The 26,912-nt window shown below is 40.5% G+C and overlaps 1 protein-coding gene across 3 annotated transcripts in view; it reads left to right on the top strand.

Moving 5' to 3' along the window:
• Sec16 (Secretory 16) overlaps nucleotides 1-26,912 on the top strand; it is a 753,833-nt gene that overhangs the window by 598,175 nt on the left and 128,746 nt on the right. For all 3 annotated transcript variants that reach the window (XM_067137541.2, XM_067137539.2, XM_067137540.2), the window contains exon 26: nucleotides 25,920-26,008. In XM_067137541.2, coding sequence (XP_066993642.2) covers nucleotides 25,920-26,008 — 89 coding nt within the window. The remainder of the gene's footprint in view (nucleotides 1-25,919; nucleotides 26,009-26,912) is intronic.

The following is a 26,912-nucleotide window of genomic DNA, read 5'->3' as shown; positions in this document are numbered from 1 at the left end:
TGACACCTGCTAGACCACACTGGGAGCATTTCAGAGGAGACTTAGACCAGCAGTTCTACGAAACATGCCCTAATTTCCCACAATTCCAGCACTTCATTGCAGCAGCGTCGCTAACAACGGGCGAGTTAGGAGATTGGATGACATTAGCGGAACGCTGAGGCGGAGACACAACACTACCCCTGCGATCAGGACTAGCAACGGGGCAAGATGGGAAAGGGGTTGCACCAAAGAAGACCGATTTAACGGGCGTACGACAGGCAACGTTGGGAAATGAACAATCAGACGGAGTGGGAGGCGGATGGTATAATTTATTCTGACAGACTGTGGACTCGAATTCACGACCTAAAATAATATCTTCAACACATTCAACCTGAGATCGTTTAACATATAATTTATAATCAGGGGCTAAATTTCTATACGCCGGGCTGAGTGGCTCAGACGGTTAAGGCGCTGGCCTTGTAACCCCAACTTGGCAGGTTCAATCCTGGCTCAGTCCGGTGGTATTTGAAGGTGCTCAAATACGACAGCCTCGTGTCGATAGATTTACTGGCACGTAAAAAAACTCCTGCGGGACTAAATTCCGGCACCTCGGCGTCTCTGAAGACCATAAAAGTAGTTAGTGAGACGTAAAACGAATAACATCTGTACATAACATCATAACTGGGTTCGATCAGTACATGCAATAGCATTCCTACCTTCTGGGCATCTATCGGTCTCACTACCAGACACAAATTATTATTATTATTAAATTTCTATAGAACTGATCAAAGACTTCAGATTCTAGCACCTTCACACGCATACGGTTAAATAAGGTCAAAATACCGTGGCGTAACCATCAATTCCTTCCCCTACTCCCTGAGTTCTGAAAAATTCCTGTTTCAAACAGTAGTCCATGTCGGACAAGCCAAACCGCTGTTTGATCCGAGTGGCAAAATCATCCCATGACTGAATGTTATTTTTGATTAGCCTGATCCATTTTAACGCTGGCCTCTCCAGCATCCTGGGGATAACAGGAACGAACAGGTCAAGGGGTAGCGAGCTACATTCAGCAATGTCTTCCACCCTTTCAAGAAATTCTACGACACTAGAGCTGTTCCCTTCACCAGAAAAATTTAACTTCCATTTCCTCACCACGTCAAAGACAGGGGTCATTAGCGGGTCTCGAACTGGGGGAAATGGGCTCCACACGGTTTACGTCGAGGGTACGTTCACTACATGCAATAGCATTCCTACCTTCTGGGCACCTATCACTGTCACTACCAGACACAAGTGACGCATTAGCTTCAACAATACCATCCCTCTTATCTCTTTCAAGGTTGGGGACTTCCCCTGTAAAAATTTCACTTTCATTACTCATCTCTACGGCCTTCTGACTTTCCATACCCTAGGCTACTTTCAGCGATAATAAACACGACACGCACATGTAAATGGCCACAACATGAATTATAAATAACACATAGGACAAGGTTAAAACATACTGGCTTCATAAGGCTAACACTAGGGAAAATAAGGGCTCACTTAATATATTAACACAGAACACCATCTCCAGTTCTACCTCATCCGATCCTTTCTCAGAGGAGGCATCCCAATCGAGCACGCATCTGCTACCATTTTGAGCCACACCCCCACACTTACCGACAACATACCTACGCATAAAACACACACGTCAGAGATTCGAGGCATGGACCTTGACTAGGAAAGGCCAAACACAGCCCTGAACTGGAAACGGTGCTCATATCAAAATCATAACAGGAAAAAACACAAAGCTACTAGCAATAAAATGCCAAGAAAATTTAAATGAGGGTTTATTATAATATTAAAAATCAATAGGAAACAAGAAATGAAGCCAGCAATTAAATAAAATAAATAAATGATACGTACATGTACACAGCCCATCCAATTGAAGTCGTGACGCTAATGCATGAGCACAAACTTATCAAACACCAACCTCAAATTATTCCTAACACGGGTTCGCCGTTATATTCCCAATCTCACAGCATAATCTGGTAATGCAAATATAATACGTACGGCTTATTTCGGTCATTCTCTCCGCGAGATTGATAAAATTCATTATGATCCCATCTATTTAACTTCCACATCCACAACAATTACAACACAGATCAAAGCTTCCATGCAGCATGGAGGGCAAAAGTACAGGAAAAAAAATGCGAGAGATCGCGACGTAACAATAGACAAACATCTCTGGATCACGGAAGTAAAGTTTAAACTCAAGGAGCATCACAGGCATGTGCATGGTCTGAATAAGAAAAGAAAATGGCTGCCTCCTAGGCAAACAACGGCCACGATAAAAACCAAGGCAAAACAAATATTATCGTGCCGGAAACAAACATGAGGCACAGAAACAAGGTTAAAATATAAAATAAGCAGATTGATATGTCATCCCTTCTCCCCATTCACTCACAAGCACACTCCCAAACATTCAGACATTGCCAAAACGGCAAAAAAATCTGAGCATAAATAAGTCTAACTCAGTCACTAGTAGTATGACTCACACGGTCACAAACCAGGGTCTCGCGTATGACAGAGCAGCATCATAGGCGCGCACAATTACCAGCAGGATAATACAGACTTAGTAGTCACAAATAAAAACCATCATCTCACGCGCTGCGTACAACACAAATAGATCTCCGCGTCGACACGCAGGGTGTGCATTCATTGACGGCTAGACACAATACCATGAAGTGCACTAAAATAATCAATCAGAGACCAAGTTATTAATACATTGCAATCACATCAACCACAGACACACAGCCCATTCATGCAGTAGAGCACAAGGATGCATAGTAATAATATAAATACAAGATTTACCGTACCTGCCATATCAATACTCAAGACGTCAAGAAGAAAGGTAGTACGTATCAAGTTTAAATCTGTTAAAGATCCATTTGTGGCACAAAAACGCCACTCCAGTATGCATGGGGTCCTGTTTACATTTCACACACGTAACAATGCAAGGAAGAGCTGCAAAGAGATAAAACTACTCTCTCGCCGAAAGTGATCTCCCGTGCTCACGACCAAGGGAGCTACCCTCTCTGATACAAACACGGAAACACTTAAGTGAATTGAGGCGAGGCCGATACAAGTTCTTTGTAATACGGGAAACAACATCTCAATGAACATGCTATATTAGCATGGTTCATCTGTTATCTCCCATGCGTCGCATATGTCCATACCATCCCAGTCGCTGCGCTGTTATTCTGTCCTGCAGTCTTACAACTTGAGCCTGCTTGCGGATTTCCTCAATACGGATTCTGTCCCTCTGTGTTTTACCGATCATGCTATGAACAAATCTCATTTCTGCTGCCTGGATTCTGCTAACATCCTTATTTTTCATGGTCCATGTTTCGCAACCATAGGTCAGGATTGGTACGTAATAGGCTTCATTATGACTTTCTTACATTTTGTTGGTATTTTCTTGTTCCATATTATGTCTGTCTATTTTGTAAAATCTGCTACCTGCCTGAATTCTGTGGGAAATTTCCTTGTCTATAGAACCTGTATCAGAGATAACACTTCCCCCAAGATATTTGAATTGATGGTTCATCTGTAGCTGTTTCCCCTCCATTTCAGTGTGTCCCATTGGTTGTCGTTATCTTTTCATGACCATAACCTCACTTTTCTCTTGGCTGAAGATGAGTCCATATTCTTTAGCAGCTTCTGTCCAGGAGTTTATTTGTCCGTGAAGGTCTTCTTTAGAGTCTCCCCAGAAGCATATATCATCCACGAACAAGTTAACTTTCATTTTCTTACCTCCAATGGTTTGGTGAACTTTTCTCTGAATCTCGTTCATCACAGTGACGAAATAAGAGACAAAACACCACCCTGTCGTAACCCAGATTTTATATCAAAGATTTCAGTCATTCCTACAGGTATTTTGACTTTACTTCAGGTATCTTCATACAGATTCTTGATCCTGTGTATCATGTCATCCTCTATTCCAATTTTCTTCAGTGTTTCCCACACCTTCTCTCTGTTCACAGCATCAAATGCTTTCTTGATATCCAGAAAGGGTAACCACAAATCTCGGTTATGTTCGTAGTATTTTTCCATTAACTGATGGACTGTAAAGATTAAATCAGTTGTTGATCTCCCCTTCCTGAATCCATACTGTTCTTCAAAGAGGTTCTCTTCAATAAGGAGTCTGATTTTATGCTCTATAATTCTTTCATAAAGTTCATAAAGATGTTAAAGTGATGCCTCTGTAGTTGAAACATTTCTTTCTATCTCCTTTCTTGAAAATTGGAATTATGATGCCTGTTTTCCAATCGACCGGTATGTCTCTTTCTTTCCAGATCTTACGAAAGAGTTTTTAGATCCAATGTTTTCCAGAAATGCCCATAGCCTTGATCATTTCTCCATTAATTTCATCAGCACCAGCTGATTTTCCAGTTTTGATGTATTTCCAGGCATATTCTACATCACTCCATGTTAAGTCCAACCCGTTGTCAGAGGCAGTCTTGTATGAGATAGTTTTCGTGTAGGCTGCATGCAATTCACATTTAGCAGTTCATCAAAGTAAGTCCTCCAAGTCTCTTTGATCTTCTCATATTCAGTGATCAGATTTTCGTTATCATCTCTTAGGTATTTTGAGTGTTCTTTATCTCTTCTTCTATTTTTCATCATCCCATATAACATTTTCTTATTACCATTAATATCCTCTTTCAGTTCATCACTCCACTTGTTCAACCACTTCTCTCATTCTTCTGTAACAACTTTGTTTGCTTGTTTTTTAGCATCAATGTATAGTTCCTTAATATGGTCAGTCCGGTCCTTGAAATATTTTCTGAACATGCTGTTCTTGTTCAGGACAACAGGTCTTGTTCTGTCATTCCACCATGGAGTTTCCTTCCATCTTCTTGTGCCACTGGTCGTCCACATACCTTCTCAGTTATGATTTTCTTTCAGATCCTTCCATTCCTCCTCAGCAGTTCTTTCATCTGTCTTTGGTATTACTGTTTTGATGTTTTGTTGGAACTCTATTATTCTATCATTGTCCTTCATCTTCCAAGTCTTGAGTTTCTTTACCTGTGTGGTTCTTACTTCTTTTAACTTGTTAAACTTGAAGTATCCAATGAGGAGTCTATGACCACTTTCCAGGGAGACACTAGGAATCACTTTTACGTCTAACAGTCTATTTTGTAGTTGTTTCTCTATCTTAAAGTAATCTATAAGAGATTCACTTTTTCCATCCCATCCATATCTTGTGACCTTATGGCTTTTTTTTGTTTTTGATACCATGAGTTCCCTATTACGAGGTTGTTCCTCAGACAGAGATCAAGTAGTCTAGTTCCTTCTGGGTTTCGTGGACCCGATTCATGTGCTCCTAGAATACTTTCATATCCATCTCTCACAGTTCCTACTTGAGCATTCACATCCCCTATGATAATCGTTCCATCTCCTCTTATTCTTTCCTCTATGTCTTCTTCAAAATGTTCTTTTTCTTCATCTTCACAACCAGTCTGTGGTACATAGCACTGAATGATGTTGATGTTCTGGGAAGAATCCATTTTCACCATTATGTGAAGAATCTGATGAGAAACATATTTTACTTTTACTACATGATCTTTCATTTGATGATCCATAACACCAACTCCTTTTTTTTTTTTTTTAATCTCCCCCTCACCAGAATAGGTGATATCCCTCTCTGAGTTCCTTTGATACTTTTCCATTCCACCTGGTTTCACTGAGACCCAGTATGTTTATGTTCCTTGTTTTCATTAAGTCTTACACATTCCTCTATTTTGCCAGTTAGTGTCAGAATGTTTAGTGTGGCAATTTTTATTACAGTCTCGTATCAAGTTTTGTGTGCTCTCCTCTTTGGTTGTGATGGAGCATCGGCTATTGAACCATCATTAATATCATTACCAATGAGGGAACTAGAGTCATTATTCTGGTGAATACAATATTTCCATCCGAGGCCTCATTTAGTTTCGAAAGCAATTCCAAATTATTCAGAAGCTGACCTGCTGGGCATATCACTTCCGAAGATTTTTCTGTCAGGGTTATCTCCCTTAGCCTTTAATAGTCCCCTATCAACCTGCAAGGCAGCAGGCCCTGAGTCATATCTCAAGGATCACATATTGCCTCTTCTGCCAGATCGACCATATCAGTGATTTTCACTTCCGCCTTCACTGCCGTTGAGGTCTTCACTCGTATCCCTAAGCATGAGTTCCATGTTATACCCCACGGGACTGGGTCCCCGACTGAACTCAGCCATCCTATCACTCCAGCCTAGTGAAGTGTAGGGTACCCACCTCCGCGACGTGGACGCGCCAGACAGGAATTACTCAAGTGGAGGAATAGGGAAGGTGACCCTATCTCCCTTGAGCCGAGTTAATGGTTGTGTATGGTGCCACAACCAAAGACCCGATCTTTCATGTATGACATTAAAAAAAAACCTTCAGTACTAAAGGGTCAAACAAGTAAGATTCCATTTTCTTAATTAGTAGCTCTAAGTCTATTGTATCAAATGCACCACTGAAATCCAGTAGCGTTAGTACTGTAACTTGTCGTTGTTCCATAGCTAGTCTGATGTCTCCTGTCACTTTAAGGAGAGCCGTGACAGTGCTGTACCCTTTCTTAAAGCCCGATTGCAATAGGTCAAGAAGAGAATAGTTATTTCAATATTTCAGTACTTCATCATACACCAGTCTTTCCAAAGCCTTAGAAAGCGCTGGAAGAACAGAAACTGGGCGATAGTCAGAGGTCAGTTTAGGATTGTTTATCTTTGGCACTGGGATGACATTAGCTTGTTTCCAGAGTGCAGGGAAAGTTCCATTTCTGAGACAGTAATTGAACATACGTGTGATAATCGGGAGGATAGCGCCTAAAATATTATGTATGAAATGCATAGGGATGTCATCTACTCCTATTGCTTTAGATTTAATAGAGTATAGTACTTTTTTAATTTGGTTGCTAGTGACCTCTTGGAAAGAAAATTGAGGACGGTTAAGTGGATGGATGGCTGATTGATTTGTACTTAATTCTGCCTGATTGATTGGTTTAAACGCAATTCATTCTTCAGAGAAATATATAATAAGCTCGTCTAGGGGAACAGTTGGTTCTCGTTGCTGTTGTTGCCCTTTTACAATACCAAGTAGACGTAGTTCTTTCCAGGAATTCCTTGCATTCAGTTTACCTGAAAGACAGTTTAAGTACTTAAATTTCTGATTTCTTGCTTAATTCTGTTCCTGAGTACCCAATAGTTTTCAAAATCGGATTCATTATGGGAACATTTATACATCTGATATGTTTTTGACATGCTCTATTAGTGAAAAATATCTAATTCCCTCCATGGGAATTTAGAATTTTCCATACATTTATACAGTCGGAACCATGAATCACAGCAATCTGCCGTTCAAACTCAACGAAACAGCAAATACCTTACTTTTTGCTGACGACTGCAAGATATTTAGGGAGATCAGGAATCCAGCAGATGGAGCTCTACTACAGTCCTCACTTAATGCCCTCTCGAACTGGTGCCCAATCCACAAAAATGCAGCCACTTGACCATAACACTATGTAAATCTCTTCTACCGACATCATATTACCTACTTGACAAGCCCATCACCGTAGTTATACAACAGCGTGGCTTAGGTGTAATATTCAATACAAAATAACAGTTCAGGAACCACATAGAAACATTTATAATGAAGGCTATGAAATTACTCGCATTCTCACCACTTCACAGAAATTTCTGATCTCACTGCTCTTCGTTCCTTCTTCCGCACGATCATTCAACCTCTCTTGAACTACTGCTTTCCAATTTGGACAACAGTCTCCCCCTCCAGTATTAACCCGTTAGACAGAGCAGTATCCTTCTTTGCTGCAATTGTTCGGAACAGAAACCCCACGCTCAGAAATCTGTCTACTCTGCAGGTATTAAGGGTAATACACTGAAGAAAATGGAAATTGCAACACACAGAAGGAGTGGTGCTACATTGCTGCAATTGGAATGCGGGACGAGTGTTTGGTTGTGATTCGATGATTACACTTTCAGGTCCCTCTGACTGCAAGTTTGGACAACAATCAATACAGGATGTGCCCACCACGAGCTGCAATACATTGATGAATTCATCGAGGCATGGAGTCAATAAGGCCCTGGATCGCTTCCTGAGGAATTGTGGCTCATGCTTGCTGCACTGCACGGGTCAGTTGTTCCAGAGTTGTGGGTGGCTGAGGACGGTTGGCCAGTTGTCGACCCATCATGTCCCACACATGCTCAATAGGACTGAGGTCCAGGGATCTGGCGGGCCATTCTAAGGTTGTGATGTCGTGGAGAACTTCTCTGGAGATGCGTGCAGTGTGAACCCGGGCATTGTCCTGCTGAAACATCCCATTAGCAATGTTCGCCATCATAGGGACAACCACTGGATTGAGTACCCTATCAACGTACTGTCGAGCAGTCATAGTGCCCTCAACAAGCACTAATTGTGATTTCACATTAAAGCCAATAGCTCCCCAGACCATAATGCTTGGTGTTGGCCCTGTGTGCCTCTCGACAATAAGATCTGGGCGGCCCCTCTCCCCGGTACGTCGGTGCACATGATTCCGGCGATCACTGCGGGGAAGACAGAAGCGCCATTCATCACTAAAGATGACCCTATGCCGTTCGTCGACCCACATCGATCCTTCTCGACACCAGGCCAGCCTTACACGTCGCTGTTGTGGGGTCAATGGAACACCTTCTGCAGGGACACGGGCTCGTAAGCCAGCTGCACGCAGGCGATTACGAACTGTTTGTTGTGTAACATGGGGTGCCACAGCTGCTCGAATTTGCGCTGCTGTTGCATGGGGTTCCATCCAGGCCATCCGAATGATGCGGCGATCCTCTCTGACAGTTGTCTGTCGCGCTGGGCCTGTGCCAGGTCTACGAGTGTGGGTATCTTCATTTGACCACTGCTGCCATACACATTGTACCGTAGATGCCTGTCGGCCAACACGTGTAGCGACAGTCATTAGCGATAATCCAGCCTCACACAGCCTAATTATCAGAGCTCTCTTAAACGGCGACAGTTGTTGACAGCGTGCTCTTCTCTGTCGTCGAGGCATGTTTGACGGGGAACACTTCACTGCAACAGACTGCAAGTCAACTACGCTACACGAGAGTCCGTATAGTGGAGTTGATTCCTCCGTGACCAATCACGTGGGGAGACCTGTAGCAACAATCCAATGGGTCTGAAACTTTGATCGTTTACATACCTACATGGCATCGTTCCATATCTTGAAAATCAACATAAACGACCAATGCCTTCATGGTGTTGCAATTTCCATTTTCTTAAGTGTAAATGTGTCACCGCTGCACATCAGGCGACAGGTAGTGCACCTGAGTTTACTCCACGGGGTTGTAAATGGGCATTACCTCTCAGAACATCTTAACTCACTCTTCTCTCTCTGTATTCCTTCCCGCTCCACCAGAACCAAAGACCTTCTCCACATTCCCCACACTCAGCACTCAGTACTTCAAAGATCTTTCCTAATCTGCCTCCCAACTCTCTTTAACAATAAAATAAGAGACAAGAGCTTGATATAGCATCAAGTAAAAGTATATTCAGGAAGGGTGTAAACAGTTTCCTAAGGATAAGTTGATTGTGAAGAGGTTATACCGCCATTTTAACCCACGACGACTTGGCTATGAGCATGGACATTCTCATGGTTTTCGATTCAGACAGTTGTGATTAGTAGGCTGTTTACCTGATCTTGTTATCTTTTGTTATGTTTGTTATATTTTATAATGAAAGTTTACATTTGTTAGTCGACAGTGCAACTGAAATTTGCTCAGTGTATCTCTATCTTGTGCTTCGTGAATAAATAAATAAATAAATAAATAAATAAATACATATAGAAGAGTCAGAGATATCACATATCCATACCTGCCAACCCTTCCGATTTATCTGCAAATTTTCCATTGTTTAACTCTTCTTCCAAATTTTTCGATTTATTTTTAATTCTTCCTATTTTATACCAATATAACCTCTGGTACAGTCAATACTCTTCCCCTAGGATAAAGGATAAATTCTTATGTGCTTGTGTAATTTACCCAACCACATTTTCAAGCGTAATTATTTGGTGCTTTATTTCGCAAGTGTATCGTCCGTGTGTATCGTGTTTCCTGCTCGCCACAGCAGCATGAGTGCTTTACATCTGGCGATTTGGGGTGGCAGTCATCCTACAAGCAAGAGGGGCTAGTGCGCGCTAGCGACTCAGTTAATCGGGATGAAAGAATGATTTCTTGTTGTATGGTTCAGACACTATTAACGTAATTTCTGTATTATTATTTATAAATTTCATTTTCTGTATTGATACATTCAATGTATAGACAAGAAATGTGTTTTTCCACCAATCAATACATAATTTATTGTAAATAGATTACACTAGTACCGGTTTCGGCCCTTAACAGCCATCTTCAGCTAGTACATGATTAGTTTTCAGCCATTAGACAAAATCACAAGTTGTTATTATGTTAGACATCCGGATGTCTAATGGGGGTTGGAAATGCAATATACAGTAGCATGAAGTTGGTCAAGGTGAGCTTCTATTCTGTTCTGAACTGCTTTGGAGAAATTCTTATAGGGAACAGATACTAATGAGATGTCCCTATAGTTGTTGACATTCTTTTTATCACCTTTCTTACCACAGCTGAGAGTTAGAATGGAAAGTCTCTCAGAGGAGCTGAAGAAATCCACGATTGAACTGACAACCTTCTTATGAACAACAAACACAAACAAAACACCCATTCTGATTGTAAACAGTTCTGAGATCTCACCCATAAATTTTACTTACTACATACACAGTGTTGGTTAGAGTTTGTTTAATCAAATTTCTTGACGTATCGTCCACTCCAAACTCTTCCAAAATATTCATGAATTACTCGCGGTCAGTGGAGTCGTATGCTTTCTGAAAGTCAACAAACACAACCACGTAGCTGTGTCCTCCGGTCTTCTTGAACCTGATGATGCTCTTCAGGTTAAATATCTGTTCTGGGCATGAACGGCTTTTTCTGAAGCCAGCCTGATATTCCCCAATCTGTGCCAAGTAAAGTCATGTTCTTACCTATTTTCATAGCCCTTTTGCCTTTATAAATCCTATACCCCTCAATGTCCATTTTGTCTTCATCTAGATATCTTGTTTCTTGAATGGCTAAGATGGTTATGTTGTGTTTGTCCATTATCATCGTCAATCCTTTGTGTTTTCCCACTTTCAGTAGTGAATTGACATTCAGCGTCCCAAAGTAGTATTTCTGTTTCGTCTTGAATTTTGTACGTGTAGTAATGTCCTTAAAGCATCTTGGTTCAGGCTCCCCAGAATCCACAGGCCTGATTGCGCTCTTAGGTGCGGTAGATTCCCTCAACGAGGTACTACCTGGGGTAGTGTCCTTTTTGTGACGACATTCCATGATGCTTGGTTGTTCAAACCAGTATGGGTCGGAAAACTCCTTCCCGGAAGTAGAACCAAGGTTGTAAGCCCTGAAGCTCAATAATAGGACACTCCTCTGGAGTCAGACGCCTTTCGCAGCTGCTTCACTGAAGAACAGACGCTGCTAAATGAAGATAGTTCATCCGCTTTATCCGCCGTTGGGACTTGGTTGTTGTCTTCCGCCTTCCAAACCGTTGCCTATCTTCACCGTAACCCTGGTAGGGACCCTCACAAGGTACTACCAGCCGGGCCAGCTGGACCAAGGTTTTTTAAAGAGATGTTACTCCTCTATCACTCCCCACTTTGTTCTGGCTTGTGACAGACAGAGCCTGGCTTCCCATACATTGGGCCCAGGATGGCAGGATTATTATTATTATTATTATTATTAACAATTGGAAAGTGCAATTTTAGAACCGGTTGGCTAATTGGAAATGAGAGGAGTGGTCACATTTGTTGTAAACATTGGCATCAAGACACAATGGATCTGAAGTGTTTTGCAAACTTTGTGTGTCTAAGAAAGAGTTTCAAAAAAAGGAGTGCAATCCTCCTCTTTAACAGCCAGATTATGCTAACATACAAAATTAGCCTCTGATGTTCTACAGTATAGGCAGATAGTTTTAGCTGCAGCAGATCCCGGTGATTCTTCTGTTACAATCCAAAGTGAAGATACTGGGTCAAGCTGTAGTTCTTCTCTGACTGTTATTAAACTCTAGATAGTTTGAAGTATGTGGTGACTGTATCTGAAATAAATTGGTTTATGAAGTCTGTCTGTTGCAACTTTTCAGCATCCTCTTGCAGCGTGTTTGTTCCAAGTGATTTTCCTTTAAACCCTAGAAGATGCGATATTTAATAACTAAGGGACTGAGACCATATTTTCAACATGAAATGAAATGGCTATGGCTTTTAGTGCTGTTAGTGTCTGAGGACAAGTTCAGCTTGCTAGATGCAGGTCTTTCGATTTCACACCTATAGTCAACCTACGTATCATGAGGATGAAGTGATGATGAAGAGGACACACACACCAATTTCCCGTGCCAGCAGAATTAACCAAGTAGGGTTAAAATTCCCAACCCTGCCAGGAATCGAACATGGGACCCCTGTGATCAAAGGCCAACAAGCTAACAATTTAGCCATGGAGTCAGACATATTTTCAACAGATGATCTCAGATGTTGTGGGAACCTCCGTGTATTCAGTCTGTTTTGATGAAACAACGAATGTTTAAGACAAAAATGGAACTTCTGGTAATGGCCCGAGTCAGAGGTGAAGTACTTTCAAGACATTTGCAGACATTCTTCATCAGGAAAATTTATGCACAAACTCTTCATGGAAAATTTTGCTCTGCCATCAGTAATTCAAACCTACCTGTTCACAAATAATAATAATAATAATAATAATAATAATAATAATAATAATAATAATAATGAAAATCCACAGCCTGTTTCCAGTCATTTGATCAGGTCAGGAATGGAATGAAGCGTCCCCATCTAGCAGCGAGGATAGGAATTGTACCGGCTACCAAAGCCTGTCGCACTCCTCTGGGGCAATGATTAACCCTCTCAGTGCTGCGTGTATTTGTTAGGTACTAGCCAAAAGTGCCACCCACTTTTTGTCCGATTTGCAAATCTCTAGAAAAAATTTATCACACTCTAAAAAATTTACACCCATTCTCAGTGAAATTTTTTCCTGTTATATAGAAGGACTATCCCTTTGAATTAATGGCAGTTTATACCTAAAATCATTTATAGTTAAAATTAAAATAAATCAAAAATTTAAAATACAGTTAACGAAAATCCACATTTTAAGGCAAATATGTAGTTCTAAAAATCAGTATGACACACTAACTGGTGGTATTTTTTGTAACACAGACTCTTGACTATCGTATTGGATAAAATTATGTTATTTGGAGTGATAATATGTCATAAATATCAAAATATAAGGTACAGGTACACCATTGTGAAGGAGGGGCATGTTTCGGTCCGGGTAACTCAAGGAAAGTGTGAGGTGGTTGGTATGGTAAATCATTATCACGGGTAACTTCACTGAATAATGGCAATGTGTGATATTGTTAATACCAATATTACCGGGGAAATCTTCGTTACATTCCGAATTATTTCTAACCTCGACAATTGGCTGTGTTTACAAAATCGTTTTCAGAATCACTCTCACTGACTATAACCTCACTAGAAGTAATTTCAACACTATGATGAAGTCCAGTTCATTTTCTGACTCGGAATAATTATTGTCATTCCCTAAACTATGTATGTAGTCAGCTAGACCATCATTATTTGTAAATACGTCGTCCTGTAAGTCCGCCATCACTGTTGACATGTGCACATGATGTGCAGACACAGCCTTCACATTTTTTAAATGTTTGTCACACAAAAACAAATAATTTTATGCGGCTCCTAGTGGTAAATTTGGAGACTACACACCTTCCTTGATAAGAATATTCTGATACGTGCTGCCATCTATCAGAAAAGGAAGAATTATGACGGTTTCTAAACGAGTCTGCATGAGGGATAAAATATCATTCCTGGCACTTTTGGCGAGTTCACGGAGGAATGATAAATCATCGCTTGGCGCTCAAAGAGTTAATGAATGACAGATGGAATGAAATGATACTGTAGAGTGTTGCTGGAAGGAAATATGACAGGGAAAACTGGAGTACCTGTCCCGCCTCCACTTTGTCCAGCACAAATCTCACATGGAATGACCGGGATTTGAACCGCGGAACCCAGCGGTGGGAGGCCGGCGCACTGCCGCCTGAGCCATGGAGGCTCTTAATAATAATAATAATAATAATAATAATAATCATAGTAATTCCTTAAAAGCCTCTTTAGCGCCAAATACCTCTCCCAGAACCTAGAACTGAAGCACTACAACTCATTAGTAAAACCCTCTGTACTCTACACCTCTGAGTGCCTCTTGATGAATCGAAAGGGCCTACTCAGGAAACTAGAACTTAAAGAGAGGAAGATCTTGAGGAAGATACTAGGACCCATAGGAGAGGGGGATGGTACCTTCAGGATCGGATACAACAACGGGCTCTACTAACGTCAGAAAGACATAGTTAAGTGTATGAGGAAAATGTAACTAACCTTCTATGGACACATGACCTGCCTGAAGCCCTGCAGGCTCACCAACAGAATCCTCACTGTGACAAGTTGGCGAAAGGCTTCCAAGAGCAAGTGGATTAGCTGACTAAAATCAGACCTAGAAGAACTGCAGATCCCAATAATGACTACAGAGGACCGATCTCAGTACTGACAGGCAATCCTACTGAGAGTCTTCCCACTGTCCCTCACAAAAAAAAAAAAAAAAAAAAAAAAAAGAGAGAGAGAGAGAGAGAGAGTACAGGGACCACCAGACCTAAGTGGCCGGATGGGAGGAAGTAGGCACACAGCCGGAAAATGAGAGCGTACTGGGCCAAGAAAAAGCAGAAGACCCTAGCTAAGGGATAAGATGAGCCCTGTGGTCCCTAGTAGGCCAAAACAAACCGGGAGGGGGAATGGCCTCAGCTACCATGTGCCAGCATTTTAATTTGATGCCATCTGACGGCTTGCTCATCAAGTTTCCATGCTCCATGTTACTCAGGGTTTACTAGATGTCACAGTAATCTGTATCTCTCTTGTTTGGCATGTATGGCTGAGTTTTTTTTGTCTGGTAAACACCAAATGTGTCACCAGAGATCTTTTACTTACCAACATCGTACGACATGGAGTGTTGAATGGGCTTTATTCAGTTTAAAGATATTAACATTAAGTTGAAAGTTGGCAATACGGGCCAAACATTTTGTAAATTACTTGTAGTGGGCTTTATTCCGCCCTTCAAAAAACTGACTGCCTCTGCCGGCTTTGAACCTGTTATCTTGGGACCCAAAGGCCAGCACTCTACCACTGATTCACAGAGGGAGCTACAAACTTATAATGATTGGCTCGGATGCTCTAAATGTGAATAAGAAAGTTCACAGACTTTTCAGTGAAGATTTAATTTATGAGATCTCATGGTATTCGCAAAAAGAAAACTCGTTCATAATTAAGAACATTCCAGAAAAATGAACAATAATTCAGTTTTGTTATTACAGGGTACAGGATAGATTAGCATCGTAAATCATTAATCATTAAATTGGATACTGACTGTGTGTAGTTTCAGAACAGTCTTTTAAAATATTCAACATTATTATTATTATTATTATTATTATTGTTGTTGTTGTTGTTGTTGTTGTTGTTGTTGTTATTAGATGCGAAAAAGTCCAGAAAACTGATCACGCAAAGCTCACTTAGAAGTTGTGGACTTCCTTCTTTGCCAGCCTTCTATTTTTCTCTCATCGTGGTTCTTCGTTCTTCTGTCCACTTAGCTCCTATATTTTTCTTGTGGTTTCTCTCTGACTCTACTTTCCACTTGCTGATTTTCGTTCTGTAGCAGGTTCGGTCTGCAATGTTGGCCACTTTGATTCCTCATTTTTCCAGGTCTTGGCGGATTTCCATTATCCACCTATTTGTTTTGATGTTTTCTGTTGCCTTACGTAAGATTCTTGTCAATCTGTTTTCTGGAAGGCATTTGATTTGTCGGTACATTATCAGGTGTCTTTTTCTGATGTCGGCCGCAAGGTTTCAGAGCTCCTCGGTTTGTGTACGAGATTGCAGTCTGTATCATTCGTCAGTCAGTTTTGGGCCGAGAATTTTTCTGATGATTTTACGTTCCTCTTTCAGGATGTCTTTGAGTACTGTTTTATCTGTGGAGATCCAGTGTTTCAGTCGCATATAGTATTTCAGGTTTGGTCACAGTGTTGTAATGTCAAATTTTGGTGAAGATTGAAAGGCATCTTTTGTTGTAAATGTTTCACGTTTGGCCAAGGGCTCTCTTCATTTTCTGGATGCGGATGTCGAGGGCCTTCTGTTTATTTCCTGTTGGTACTACAATTTCTCCGAGATATCGGAACTCAGTTACTTTTTTGCCAAATTTCGTGTTCAAATTCTGGAGGCTGCTGTAGTTGCCCATGACCTTGGTTTTTGAGAAGGAGGTTTGTAGGCCGAATTTTTCTGAGCATTTCTTGAGGGTTTCAATTTGGCTGATTGCCTGTAGTTCATTTGTTGCAAGGATCGCAAGATCATGTGTGAAAGCGAGACAGGAGATTTTTACATGTTTTCTTGTCATACTTAACGGTTGCCAATTTCCTTGAGCTTTTAGAGCTTGTTCTCATTCACTCATGATTTTGTCCATGGAAAGAGTAGTGGGGAAAGTCCATCTCCTTGTCGGACACCTGTTTTTATCTGAAAATTTTCAGATATATTTCCCATGAATTTTACTTGGGAGGTTGTGTTGGTCGGAGTTAGTCTGATGATTTTTTGAGTCTTGTTGTCTAGTCCGTATTCACTCAGTGTTCGGAAGAGGGATTGCTGGTCAGTGAAGTTGTATGCTTTCTGGAAGTCCACGAAGGTGCAGATTGTGGGTTGTTTTCTTGTGTGTCATAGTTTCAAGATGTTTTTCAGATTGAGTATCTGTTCTGCACAAGATCTGTGGGGCCTGAAGCCCACTTGGTATTTGCCTATGAGTGGTTCTAGTTGTTCCTGTGTTCTGTGGAGGAGGGCTGCAGAGAGGATTTTGTATGCGACTTGCACCAGGAAAATTCCCCTGTAATTGTTCACATCTGTTCGGTCACCTTTTATGTGAAGTGGAACGGGGAGGGTGTTTGTCCAATTTTCTGGTAGTTTTTCCGTTGTCCAAATTTCTTGTATGATTTGTCCGAGTTCTTGAAGTGAATTATTTCCTAGACGTTTAAGAAGCTCTGCTACGATGCCATCATCTCCGGATGCCTTGTTGTTTTTCAGTCATTGTATGTGTTTGTGTATTTCCTCTTGTGTAGGTGGGGATGAGTCTGGGTTTGGTTTTGGGTGGGGTTTATGTGGAAACCTTTCTGTAGTTCTGGGCAGTTGAGTAGTGACTCAAAGTATCCCGCGAGTTCCTTGGTGTTTTCGTCATCTGTGAGTGCCAATTTTCCGCTTTGTTTTCTGAAGCAGAGGTTCTTGGGCGTGTACCCATTTAATCTGTTGTGGAAGACACTGTAAAAATCTCTGGTGTTGTAGTTGCGGAGGTCCTGTTCGGCCGACTTCAGTTGGTCTTCCAGGTACTTCCTCTTGGTTTGTCTGCGGACTTCATGGAATTTTTTTTTTCGTTTTCAGGTGTACGGTTGCTAATGAACTTCAGGTATGCGTTTTTTCTATTTCGTATGGCTTGTTCACATTCGATGTTCCAAAAAGGATGTATGCTCTTTTTCTGTAGTGGGATTTGCTCTGATGCACTCTTCATAATTTTGTCGTGGAATTCCATGTTTTGGCTGGGATTTTTTCCCATGTTTCCCAGAGATTTGATGTTTTTATTTGTGTTGTGTCAAATTTTTTGTATGCCTTGGATTTCTGGTAGAAGCGTTTTGGGGTAAATTTCACTTTGATTCTCGTTAGATGATTGTCTGAGTCAATGTTGGCTCCTCTGCGGACTTGGATGTCGTGTACTTCTTTTTGTGCTGGGAAGAAGATGGTGACATGGTTGATCTGGTGTTTGCCGCAGCAGGTGTTGGGTGATTCCCATGTCAAGAGCTTATTGGGATTTTTCCGTAGGGATGTTGACATTATTTTCAGGTCGTGTTGTTGACAGAGCTCGATGAGGCGTTTGCCGTTTTTGTTAGTCTTTTCATGTGCTGAGAATCTTCCTGCAGTTTTTCTGTAGCACTTTCCTTTACCAATTTTACCGTTGATATCGCTGAGGAGAATGATTTTGTCTTTTTCAGCGATTTTGATCAGTGTGGTTTCAAGTTTGTTCCAGAAGTTTTCTAGTTGTTTCTGATCTTTGCAGTCGTTGGTGGGTGAATGGACAATTACAAAGGTGTAGTGGTGATTTGCACAGCGAAGTTGCAAGGTCATTAGTCTGTTGTTTATGGATATGACCTCTTCTACGGAGTTCACGATATTTTTGTGTACGAAAAAGGCCATGCCTAACATTGGTGTGGCTTTTCCTACTGTCCATGCAGTTTTGCTCCTGAAAATGCGGTAGTTACCATATTCTGATGTCTCCTACTCAGTGAGTCTGGTCTCTTGTACAGCAAGTAGCGGATTTTTTGCTCATCTAATTCTGATGTTAACCTGAGAAGTTTGCCTACTTGCAGGAGTGTGTTTATGTTTAGCATGCCGATGTAGAAGGGCGTCTTAATGGGGAGCTTGCCAGGGAGCTCCAACTCTCTCTTTCGTGTTAGCCCGGCTCCTCCAGAATCCGAGTGGCCGGTTGCTGCCTTTGTTTTCAGTTGGCGGGTGGATTGGTTACCACCTGGAGTAATGTTGTTCTTACTTGCATGATTCATGTTGTGCTTGTTCTCAAGCGTCTGGGTTGATCCCGAGGGATCGGAGTATAATCAAGTGGGTGAGTTTCTGAAGGTCTTCTGAGCCAGTCGCTCTGACTTGGAGTACAGATGCTGACCAGTTGTCGTACCAAATAGGTGAACAGACGCTACTGGATTTATTATTATCCTATGCCGTTGACCATCTAGTGCTCTTACACCTTTTGGGACAGTTTCCCACCCCAAGGGCAAGAGTGTGCCCTGAACCTCTACCCCCTCATCCGCCCTCCGAAGAGGCCATTGGCACTTGGTAGAGGAGGGCCACTTTTACCGGTGGTCACTCCTTTTGTGGACGCAGTTTAACGTCATGCCCGGGACGATATTATTATCATTATTATTATTACTAGCATTACTACTATTATAATAATTATTGTATCCTTATCTTGTTTGTATATCTTAAGACAGAACTTCTGCGTATATGAGTGCTGCAAGACTAAACAATGAATTCTGTTATATTGACTATTTAAACAATTCACTTCTATAAAGAAGCTACAATAACGATTCAAAATGTAACAATAACGTGACTGCGCTATTTGTTGGGTGGTCAAATTGTTAAATATGTTTTCATAATTTGAAATTTGAGCAAGTAGAAAGAAATTCAGGAGTGCACTGTTTACTTGTTATCATGAATAACTTATAGATCTATCCGGCTCCATGGCTAAATGGTTAGCATGCTGGCCTTTGGTCACAGGGGTCCCGTATTCGATTCCTGGCAGGGTCGGGAATTTTAACCATCATTGGTTAATTTTGCTGGCACGGCGGCTGGGTGTCTGTATCGTCTTCATCATCATTTCATTCTCATCACGACGTGCAGGTCGCCTATGGGAGTCAAGTCAAAAGACCTGCACCTGGCGAGCCGAACTTGTCCTCAGACACTCCCGGCACTAAAACCCATACGCCATTTCATTTTACTTATAAATCTCATTTTTGTCCCGTATTGGCATCAACTCAACTAAAGTTAGGTTGAAGGAAGAATCCATACTAATAAAACCTCTAAATTTATTTACGGTTCTTAAAAAAGCACTACAGTACACCTTTCAAAGTGGAAGTACAATTAGAAATTCAATTGAATTTTGCAAAACTACTCGGAACATAAAATTGAAACCATCTTTCACCTTGAATTCATTTGACGTTACCAATATGTATTCCAGCAACCCGACAAAAGAGACCCTTGACATAATCAAGAACAACTTACGGACATGCAAAAAACTTAGTATCCTTGAAATTAAAAATTTATGCTGCTTTTGGAATTCATCGTCAACAAAAATTATTTTTCATTCAGTGGCACAGTGTCCCAGCAAAAAGGTCTCCTGATGGGAGCTCCAGTATAGGGCATCTTAGCTGAAATTTACATGGATTATTTAGAGAAACATGAAATTCTAGATGATGAAAAGGTATTGTTGTCTGGCTAAGGTTTGTTGATGATATTTTTGTAATTGTAGATGAACAAATCAATAGCAGTGCCAATTTAACTCATTGCGGACCGTACACGGCGTAAGACATTTAAGCTTGCTCCTATGCTGCGGGCCGTGGACGGCGTAAGACGTTTAATGTTTGGCGCGAAGCAGTGCTGTTTATATTTGTTATCTATGCATTCCTACACCTTATTTAGCATTCTGGTTTTAACAGGAAGTTAGTTGACCTTGTTGAGATAACCCTTGCGTTGAGTGGGCTTATGTTTATCTCAGCTGTTTTAGCGGGAATATCTCAGCACTTCCTCGCGCGTCAAGTCAGTACTTGAGATTCCCGTGGAGTGCGTGTCGTTCTTACTGACTGTAGAATAATCTACACACACATATATATATATAAAATAAGAGTTTTGTCTCTGAATTACTCAGAATTTTAAAAAGATTGCATTTATGTATCAGTCATGTCCATAGTAAGCACTTTTTAAATTTCCATAATTTCTGTCTGTCTAACTCTGTATGTATATGTATGCACATGCATTACGAGAGAACGGCTGAAGAGAATTGAATGAAAATCGGTATGCAAAGTCAGGGAATAAGCCGCTGCAATCTAGGGCATAAAAAATTGTATTCAGCCTGAGTCAAATGGTAGTATAGGGGAAGGTCTAAATTTAATTCTCAAATACTTATGTTATTAGTGGTCGTATTTTAATGAAAATCGTTATGCAAAGTCGGGAAGTAAGGTGATACAATATAGGATTTAAATAATTGTATTGACGCTGAGAAAAATGGTATTTTAGGGGAAGGCCTAAAATTTAATTCTGAAACATTTATGTTATTAGTGGTTGTAGCATAAAAAAACAAAGAAGTGAAACAATATGTTACTGCAATAAGCGTGGTGTTCCTCTCCACTCTGGAACCTGTGACACCAGATATCACACCCTCAATTACTACTAGAGATAAGCGCAAAGTATCATGTTTCTAACATTTATAGTTCAGGAGTAATGGTAAATTGTATTAAGTAGTGCATTAAGAGGGCCGGTCCAGGCATTCAAATGTCCCGCTGAGAAGCAGGTACTGAACGTGTTAATAGACCAAATCAATAGATTAGACCCTTTTATAAAATTAACATTAGAAACTGAGAATATTATTAAACTAAATTCTCTCAACCTAAATATCGAAAGAAAAAAAGAAAACCTATCCTTTTCAATTTTCGGAAAGGCAATTCAAACCATAAATACAGTAGAAGTTCGCTATAGCGAGTATGGCATATAACGAGAACTCTGTTATAACAGCAATTTTTCTTTCTCACTTCAAAAATTCCTAATTAAACTGTGTATTATCCTTCGGTTACAGCGAGAGTCCTATCACTGACGCATCCGTAATAACAAAGGATTAAGAGCGTGTGATATTTTCTGTTACCGATATTTATACATCCAAGCGATTACGTTGCATGCGTTCAATCACCTTCACTATCGTTTCCTCGCTATGTCCACTAGCTAATTCTCTCATCGACGTTTGAAGGCGATGTCGGAGTCGATTAGTAATAGCCATCACCAGGCGAGTTGGCCGTGCGGTTAGGATTGTGCAGCTGTGAGCTCGCATCCAGGAGATAGTGGGTTCGAACCCCACTGTAGGCAGCCCTGAAGATGGTTTTCCGTGGTTTCCCAATTTCACACCAGGCAATTGCCGAGGCTGTACCTTAATTAAGGCCACGGCCGCTTCCTTCCTATTCCTAGGCCTTTCCTGTCCTATCGTCGCCGTAAGACCTATCTGTGTCGGTGCGGCGTAAAGCAAATAGTAAAAAAAAAAAAAAAAGTAATAGCCATCAACTGTTGTTCCGTAAAGAAAATTTGAAATGAAGAACATGTTTTTGTAATAAATGCGTAAATAATGTTTCCGATAACAGTTGTTAACTCGTTGAAAATAAAGGCTGATTAAACAGTCGCTTAATTTTAATGCTAAAATACTGCATTAAGTAAGAATGGGATACACCTCAAGATATGGCATAGTACATCACTGATTTCAGAGGATAGTTAATATTTTCTTGCATCTAGTTACATGATATTCATGTTGATTCCCATGGGGAATCTGAAATATTTGTCCTGAATGAGTAAATTTATAATACCGATACGAACTGATGAGCCCAACCTAGCAGACAGGGGTGAAACGCTGGCAACCAGGAATGAGTTAGCTGCAAAATTTAATGTCCAATAACAGACCATTTATATCTAGTTACATTTCGGAGAGGCTATTCCCATGTAATTTTTTAGCGAGGAGGTTATAATTTCTCTACATGCGTTTGAAATATGTTTTCATGATACATATGCGGTTAGGTTACGTGACGCCGTTTGAGGAAGAAAACAGCAATGTTTGCCACAGAAGCCTCTGGAATGATACCGTATTTCTCCGAGTCCAAGACAATGGTTTTCTCCCTCGGAATTTCCTGAGAAATCAAGGGTCAGCTTGCATTCGCGGCCTAACAGTGAAGAACACCCCTGGCAACTACCGCAGTAACCATGCTACTTCTTTTCACCCCCGCGCACATGCACACCAAACTCGTTGACAATAAACGACCGCGTCTATTATTATTATACATTGCTAGTCGTGGCAACTAGTTGTGCAGTGCCTCTGTGTAACGTCACTGGATCTCGGGAAATAGCCTCTACAAAAAGTTTCTAAATCTGCAGAATGGCTTCATCTAAAAGTATTGTGGTGGTGGTCAGTGAAGACTGGATCGATTAGGGAGGGAGAATAGTTTGAAACAAGAATATGACTGCCCAGAATCTATTGATGCTATGAGTCTGTCGCTATGCAAAGCGTCCTGTTCTACTTTTGTTTCTAATCCCATAAAAAGTGTGCAAAAAAATCGTTGCAAGAGAAGGGGAGTAAGATTCTGGCTTAACAAAGGTGATAATAGTGATTATCACTTTCACACGTCCGCAAATTCTTTAGTGAAGTCAGAGCAGTATCTTTTCTTCTGGAAGAAGCAGTTGGAAAATTTGGGTATATTGGCAGGTCAGATTCAGCATAAAATTATGTATGAAAATCGCTGTTCCCATTTCCAGAAGGCAAGAAGGGGAAGGCAAAATGTAAGTGATGAAGATTTATGACTGTAGACTTTGGAAATTGACATAAACTATCTATCAAGAAAAGTAATTTCTCCCCCTCTCCTGCCTGGATTAGCCATTTCAAAAATCAAGACAGAACTGGGAGTAGGAGAATTGCAAAATTGTTATCCCGTTCACGTATTTAGGACAAAAAACAAAAGAATAAGGCTACAGAAGAATTTCTGTAGAGGACTAGAGAGTGATTTCTCCACACACCTCATCCTTTACTTCCAACACTGATCAAAGCGGGTTCGAGTGTGAAATGTGATCAAAAGGAACTCTATATTTTGTAGGTGAGAAACATACGCTTGATAGCCCAGTCGGTTAGTTCACTCACACATTCATCTACCATAATGCCAACAATCAGTACGGATGGTTCTTTGTTCCCTAAATAATTTATTGTACTGCAGGAGCCGACCAGAACCGTCAGTCCTCTGGTTTCAAAAAACAAATTGTTTAAAGTAGATAACATTGTTGCCACTGCCACAAAATTAGGAAAAATGGGAAAAACAGAACTGAAAATATGGTTAAGAGAAGCCTTTTTCCCATTCTATGAAGACAGCTGTGCCCTGCTTTTTGATTTATGGACCGCATACAGTGACACAACTTGTCTGGAAGACATCCCTCTACGCAAAACAAGAGAACTGCTTCAGAATCCTCCAGGTACCATGGGCATAATTCAACTGTCAGCAACTTCTTCTTCTTCTGGCGGTGGATAGCTTTTTACCGCTGATTAACAGAAATTCCAACTTCTTGATGTTAAAATTGAGGTTCATCACAGAGAGACAATCCTTAAACTGCAGTCTTTCATACATTTTAAGTTTTCATCTCCACGATTTTGGGATATGATAAAATATTCATGGTTTGCAACAAATTACACAAGAGAATGGCCTCCCAAGTTCGTATTGCCCACGAAATATTGTTTGAAGAAAAATAAAGAAAAGTGTGAGGTACAATGTGACAATGAAGTTCCAATTTGTTGTGCTTGGTCTACAAAAAAATTGTGTTATCATCATGCAATTTATACCAGTCATTTCTGCTATACTTTTGTGAGTGACTGACAAGTCAGTGAAACAATAACGCTTCAGAGCGGGTCGAGAGACTGCATGCATATGCATATACACCCCGCCACACCACAACTCCGAGCTGGCTGAGGGATGTCTAGCTGTGCCATCCGTTATGCTTGCATACCAGGATTCCAGGTATGATTTCAGAGCCTTGCGGTTGAATGTGGAGGCCGATTCTTCACACGCTATCCTCTTACAGTACATTGATTGTATAAAAAAATATCAGGATAGGTTTCAACCTATCTTACCTGTTACTTCATTTTATTAGTCTAGCAGCTCATCTCCTTACTCCAAAGTCAGTATAATACGCCAGTGATTACAGTCGCAACTTTCAACTTGTTGATGTTGACGTCTGATGAGTGTGCATTCCTTTAGGAAAAATATTATGAAGAAAGCTAATAAAAATTGGAACACCGAGCTCGATAGCTGCAGTCGCTTAATTGCGGCCAGTATCCAGTATTCGGGAGATCGTGGGTTCGAACCCCACTGTCGGCAGCCCTGAAGATGGTTTTCCGTGGTTTCCCATTTTCACACCAGGCAAATGCTGGGGCTGTACCTTAATTAAGGCCACGGCCGCTTCCTTCCCACTCCTAGCCCTTCCCTGTCCCATCGTCGCCATAAGACCTATCTGTGTCAGTGCGACGTAAAGCAAATAACAAAAAAAAAAAAAAAATGGAACAAAGGGATATGCTCCGTTGAGAAGCATAGAAGTGACTACTAAGAAGGCCACCATCAGTAAAGAGTTCAAAACTTGTCAGGTGATAGCAAATAATGGAAACATATGGTGTCGTGTTATTGTCGACAGCGGACCCACAGTAACATGTGCCTTATTGTCAAAGTGTCAACATCAGGGTAGAAAGAGTCTAGACAACATAATTCATTAGCTGTAGATAATATTTTTTGTCATGTGTTTCTCACTTTGCACATGCTTGGTACACACACCTTTCCTTTCTCATGATCTTGGTACAGTTACATTACTTGACTTATTACAGTTTTTGAATCGTATGCTTGTAGTCCTTCATTTTTAAATAGAATGACAGAAATACTAAAATATTGCACAGACTTTCTTTAAACGAATGTAAATTTGTGTAAAAAATAACACAAAATTCTACAAATTTATATATATAGTGTGTGTGCTTCATAAATAACAAAAATTTCCATCAAAAGTAAAATTAAAATCATTGGTCCCTCCTTGCAAATAATGTGACCTTATTTTCTAATCCCAGCTTCTGATATATTGTGACCAAAAGAAAAAATGATTTTGATGTTCTTAATAGCTCATTTACGTTTGGTTAAATGATGTATTCCATTAAATCATTAATATATTCCTTAACAAATATTGCCACAGTTGAAATTACACTTGGTTTAAAATGTGTTGTGATTTAATCAAATTGACACAAGCGTTGCAGATATGATTCAGATTCTGTAATTACATAAATTCAGTATCACAAGGATGCTTTTCAGTAATATAGAAAAGAGCTTTGTACCAAGTATCTTTGCTGATTTCAGTGGAAACTAAGGACAGCAACCCTGTTGACTTCCTAAGTGCCCCAGCTATATCAGAGACATCAGAGCAAGCATCAGGCGAATCTTCTCAGGTGAGCAAACAGTTTTCATTATAAATAAGTTATGAGTTCTCTTACATTGAAAATCTACTATAATAATTTCATAGGTCTTGGGGAAGTGTAACATATTTATTTATAGGTCGTGTGCATAGAAAGAGGGGCAGTTATGATTTTATATATATATATGCTTCTTATTTGAAGAGGTGTCCGGCTCCATGGCTAAAGGCCTTTGGTCAAAGGGGTCCCGGGTTCGATTCCTGGCAGGATCGGGAATTTTAACCATCATTGGTTCATTCCCCTGGCACGGGAACTGGGTGTATGTACTGTCTTCATCATCATTTCATCCTCATCACACGCACAGGTCACCTACGGGAGTCAAATCAAAAGACCTACACCAGGCCTCTCCGGAGGCCACACAGCATTTCATTTCATTTGAAGAGGTGGATTCTAAAAGACACTTAGTTAATTTTTGTTGAATTCTAGATTTTAAATGTTTCTTCATCACCAAAGTTATTCTCACATGTTGACAAATGGTTTTAACCCCTCCCCCCAAAAGGGCTAAGTCTTTAGTAAAATAATTATTCAAATATTGGTTTTATTGCAAATGGACATCAGGCAACAGTGTGTTATTCCAAATTGCTCAGAGTTGTTGCACACACATAGTATGCATACAACTGGCCATGTTGAAAGACATTGGGTTTGATCAAAAGCTCTTATTTCCACTGTTTAAATGTACATAACCTTATCCCTGTAGTAGGCTCCAGTAATGTCTGTGCATTCTGCATGTTACATAATTACAATTCATAATGTATTTTAATGTGTCAGAAAGGAGATGTATATTTAGAAGTATACAACAATAATGTTAGTGCAACAGAAAGGAGGAGAAAGAGATCCAGACAACTGGAACAAAAATTGTCGGAAATAGTTAATCCTCTAG

This window comes from Anabrus simplex, chromosome 1, assembly GCF_040414725.1.
Source record: "Anabrus simplex isolate iqAnaSimp1 chromosome 1, ASM4041472v1, whole genome shotgun sequence".
Classification (NCBI taxonomy): Eukaryota; Metazoa; Arthropoda; class Insecta; order Orthoptera; family Tettigoniidae; genus Anabrus; species Anabrus simplex.
Note: the sequence above shows the minus strand (reverse complement) of the source record. Positions and strands in the feature narration are given on the sequence as shown.